Source organism: Nicotiana attenuata, unplaced genomic scaffold (genome assembly GCF_001879085.1).
Source record: "Nicotiana attenuata strain UT unplaced genomic scaffold, NIATTr2, whole genome shotgun sequence".
NCBI classification, from domain to species: Eukaryota; Viridiplantae; Streptophyta; class Magnoliopsida; order Solanales; family Solanaceae; genus Nicotiana; species Nicotiana attenuata.
This window is the reverse complement of record NW_017671734.1, coordinates 239327-244281: the sequence shown is the minus strand read 5'-3', so window position 1 is coordinate 244281 and position 4955 is coordinate 239327. Positions and strand designations below refer to the sequence as shown.

At 34.1% G+C, this 4955-nt stretch overlaps 1 protein-coding gene across 4 annotated transcripts; it reads left to right on the top strand.

The window, feature by feature from the left end:
* Positions 1 to 1310: 1310 nt before the first annotated feature.
* On the top strand, positions 1311 to 4706 carry LOC109209919 (F-box protein FBW2-like). Of its 4 annotated transcripts, none has more exons than XM_019373284.1 (4): positions 1311 to 1553; positions 2023 to 2109; positions 3095 to 3421; positions 3792 to 4706. In XM_019373284.1, exons 3-4 carry the CDS (start codon positions 3114 to 3116, stop codon positions 4459 to 4461), a joined length of 978 nt encoding a protein of 325 aa, XP_019228829.1. In that variant the 5' UTR covers positions 1311 to 1553; positions 2023 to 2109; positions 3095 to 3113; the 3' UTR covers positions 4462 to 4706. The 4 variants fall into 4 exon arrangements, with proteins under 4 accessions (XP_019228829.1, XP_019228830.1, XP_019228828.1 ...); XM_019373285.1 differs by having other exon boundaries at positions 1312 to 1454; positions 3098 to 3421; XM_019373283.1 differs by having other exon boundaries at positions 1312 to 1553; positions 3098 to 3421.
* Positions 4707 to 4955: the final 249 nt, after the last annotated feature.

Sequence of the window (4955 nt, the reverse complement as noted above, 5' to 3'; positions counted from 1 at the left end):
TTCAACTATACAAAAGAAGACAATTGAGATAGGTACTAGTACTACAAGGGAATCTCAATCATAAATAAGAGGGGGCAGCCACATCCCACAGACCATAAAAGCTGAGTTTTTAGAGTCACAATCAATGCTTCATTTTTATTTTTTTTTCACAGTAGCCATAAGTACTCTTTTATCTATATAGTTACTTAACTCACTTACACACTCAAAACAGAAACCAAACAGGGAAGTGAAAAGGAAAAAATAAGAAGAAATAAAAGAAAAGATCCAAAAAACAAAAGAAGAAAATTTCAGTATACTCAGGCCCGTTTGGCCATGAGTTTTGCCAAAATAAATTTGAGATTTATTTTCAAAACTCGTGTTTGGCCATAAATTTTGCCCATATTTTGGCCAAATCCCAAATCGCAAATTTCAAATCCCAAAATCAGCTATTGAGCTGAATTTGGGCCAAAATCCCAAAACTTGGGAATTATATACATGTTTTTCCAAAATAAAGTTGGAAAATATGTTTTGGAAACGTATGTCCAAACACATTTTCATCTTCAAACCAAACTTCACCCAAATCAGATTTTTCAAAATAAATTTGGGATCTATGGCCAAACACTAGCTCATTTTTACCTTCAAACATGCTGCTAATATATTTGATTTTACATATAATAGTTAGTTCATTTTTGAGTATTTAAGATTTAGGCTTGAATTTAATGTGAGACTTTTTTAATCAACTAACTTTTTACTTATTATTTATTGCTGATGTATACACAAGTCCATATTAAATATGGTGTCTTATCAAAGTGAAAATGACTGATAGGAATGAGGAATGCAAGCAAATTCCAAATATCATAAGTAATTGAATTTAAGTTATATACACATATGGTGGCATGAATTTTTTACATCATAAATATTGTACTAATTTAATACTCCTATGTTATACTATCATGTTACTTATTATTCATTGAAAATTACCAGTTACTTAATTATAAATAAAAATTATACTATATAATTACCTTTTGAAAATGACATGTTATTAGACATCTCTATAACAACCATTCTCTATAACAATATGTTACTATAATAATTAAGTTTTTTCAACTATTTTTTCATATTATGTTATTATAATATATGTCTACTATAATAATATGTTATTATATAATAGCTAAAAAATATTGGAATAAAGACGAAACTGAGAGGTTTCGCCGCATAAGGTAACGGCATAGTAGAACTTAAAACAATTACATTTTGCTGTCTGTCTCTCAACTTTTTTCACCTTCACATGTTTATTTCTTTATTTATTATTTCTGTCTGTGTAATCAAAATCCTGTTTGCTTTTTGTTTCACTTCTTGTTTCTTTGTTTCATACTACTTAGCTTCTGTATCTCTCTCTCTCTCTCTCTCATCTCTCTCTCTCTCTCTCTCTCTCTCTTTATACCCCACAAAAGCAAAGAAAAAAGGAACTGAAGGTACTGAACTGAAGCTCCTCATATGACCCTTCATTTTAGGCGGATAAACCGGTGGTTTTTTCACAGATCCAAACTCTACCTAGCTAGCTAATCTTTTTGGTTTGCTCTCTTTTTTTTCTCTCTTTTTCTGACATGGGTTTTGTATTTTTCTACATTTTCTTTAGTGTTTGTATGAATGTTACTCATGATGTTACATTTCATGTCCAAGAAAATTTTCATAAGGGTGTTTGGGGAGGAAATTTTGAAATGACTTTTCTTTAAAGATTTTACCTTTTTGGAAAGAAATTATTGTTGGTGTAAAAAGTTTTTGCCTTTCTTTATTTGTGTATTGAGATTTCCAAAATGTATTTTAAGATATTTATATACTGCTGAAAGAATTTCATAAGGGTGTTTGGGAAATTTTGAATGAAATGACTTTTCTTTAAAGATTTTACCTTTTGGGAAAGTGATAATTGTTGGTGTAAAATTATTTTCTTTCTTTATTTGTGTATTGAGGTTTCCAAAATGCATTTGGTTTTTGGGGTTATTTTATATGTTTATATACTGATTTGAGCATTTCTCTCAACAGGGTATTGGTTAATTTTGAGTGAAGCTGATCTGTGTAGCCATTTGAATCTCATAGATTGTTTTGCTGTGAAAATATGGTTGTGTGAAGGTAATCCATTTTTTTTTCTTTTTCTGTTCTTGATACCTGATATTTCTTATTTTCTCTCTTAGAGTTGATTTGTTCATAATTGCCATGCTTCTCTTGTAAAGATTTTAACTTTATGCTGTTTTTGTTACCAAGTTCATGTCTTTGAATAAATCTCTCTTTTCTCTTCACCACTAACTGTCTCTCCATATATTGTGTGGTTGGGGGTGTTTTTTCTTTCTTCAAGATTGGATTTTTCTGGTGATTGTTTGCTCGTTGAGTTGAATTTCTTCGTCAAGATTGCATTGTTATGTTTATTGTTGGCTCAATTCGTTGGATTTCTTCTTCAAGATTAGATCTTTATGGTTATTGTTTGCTCTTTGAGTTGAATTTCTTCTTCAGGATCGGATTTTTATGGTTATTGTTTGCTCATTGGGTTGATTTTCTTCTTCAAGATTGGATTTTTCTGGTTATTGTTAGCTCATTGAGTTGAATATCTTCTTCAAAATTGGATTTTTATGGTTATTGTTGGTTCATTGAGTTGATTTTCTTCTTCAAGATTGGATTTTTCTGGTGATTGTTTGCTCATCGAGTTGAATTTCTTCTTCAAGATTGCATTGTTATGTTTATTGTTGGCTCAATTCGTTGAATTTCTTCTTCAAGATTGGATCTTTATGGTTGTTGTTGGCTCATTGAGTTGATTTTCTTCTTCAAGATTGGATTTTCATGGTTATTGTTGGCTCAATGAGCTGATGTTTCTTTAGTTCTGTATTAAGTTATTATATTTTCACTACTTTTGCATCTTTTTTACTATATTTGGTAAGATTTAGTTTCGATATAATGACTCCATTCTTTTAGTGGCTAAATTCATAAACTTCCTTGAACCTATTTAGTTTTAGGCCGAGTCTTTCAGATATGGAATTTGAAATAACATCGGTGGATTGTGATCAAGCTTCGTTCTTTTCTGTGAGCTGGAACTTCTGTTCTCAATGTTCTTTCATTATTATAGCAGAGAAACCAGAGTTAAAATGGAGGAAGGATGCGAGTTTAGACAGTGGGATGATTTGTTACCCGACGCGCTTGGGCTGATATTTAGAAACCTTTCCCTTCAAGAGGTGCTGACCGTAGTCCCAAGAGTTTGCAAGTCATGGGGAAGAGCAGTTAAGGGACCTTATTGTTGGCAAGAGATTGACATTGAGGAATGGAGCAAAAACCGCTGCCCTGAGAATCTTGATCGGATGCTTCGATTGCTTATTCCAAGAAGCGGTGGTTCCCTCCGTAAACTCTGTGTCTCTGGTCTCTCGGACAAATCAAGCTTCGAATTCATTGCCAACAAGTTAGTATATCAGTTTCTTTATCTTCATTATTGCAGTTATCTATTTACCATTAAAGATAGACATCTGTTTATATACAAGATACTATGCCTCAAAAAGTTCAAGTTCTTTCAACTCTTTTTGTATAAACTTTCCGGGGTCAATGTACTTGGATACGAGTCTCTATAAGGAAGTCAAATCCTTGGATGATAATAAAGAGTACATTTTGAAAGAAAAATGAGGAAATATGGAAGTTTTATCGCTTTCGAGTTTGTTGCTGATTTAGTTGGAGTTCAGTAGACTTGTCATGTAGCTATCAAGAACACGTCATTTTGTTTCTTATCACCTTTATTTACTTGGAGTGAACGTCTACTTCTTTGTTTTGGTTGCTAGTGCCAAATCTCTGCAGACGTTGCGGTTGCCAAAGTGTGAAATAAGCGATTCCATAGTGGAACAGGTTGCCGGAACGTTTTCCAACATTACATTTTTGGACGTAAGCTACTGCATAAAAATAGGGGCGAGAGCCCTAGAAGCCATAGGAAAGCACTGTAAATGCTTGACTGGTTTGCGTCGAACAATGCACCCCCTTGAGGTTATTGACAAGCTCTCACAAGACGATGAAGCCCTTGTAATAGCTACCACGATGCATAAGCTCAAACAACTAGAAATCGCCTACATGCTAGTTGGTACATTGAGCATAATGGAGATTCTCAAGAACTGCAGGCAGCTCGAGCTGTTGGACGTAAGGGGTTGTTGGAATGTAAACCTTGATGAAAACCTTGTCAAGAAATTCCATAAACTAAAGGTTATCGGACCCCTTGTTGTCGATTGCTACGATAAGAATGGCTGGGACAATTGCTCGGATTACTCGGGTTCTTCTGGCTATATACCATGGGACTTTGTAGCTGGTGACATTGATGACGACTTTGATGATGATGAGATGTCCGATGGGTATTGGGAAGACGATTGGGAAGATGACCAACGTGTGGAGGACGTGGAAATGTGGTTTTATGATGACTTAAATGCTGTGGATGCTGGATATGATTGGCCACAATCTCCTTAAGGTTTGCTGAACTAAGTTCTGCTGATTCAATTTCCAAAAGTTTTCATATACCTACTATATGCTATTGACTCTACTTATAATACTACTATCTAAATGAAAGTTTGCCTGCTTTCTAAGATGTAAATCTGGTTTCCAAATCCATCTATCCTTTTCCTCTTCTTTCTGCTCCGATTTTCTCCTATTTTCGTCGAATTATGTGTACTTTCCGGAATCATATATAATAAAATGATTGCCTTTCTGTGAACTGATTTAGTTGAGTATATACTTTTCAGTTTTCTCTTTTATTGTCTTTCTTGAAGCTATTAATGTAGCAAGGCGTTCTGCTATCGCTCTTCCTGTGTTTTAGTACATCTACATTAAAAGGGCAGCCTGGTGCACCTGCAAGAGGCTGTTTCTCCGGCTCGAACCCGTCATGGCAGCAACTTTATCAGTTACGCCAAGGGTCCCCTTTACATGTACATTGACTATAACAATTTTAACCATAGTTATTGTCA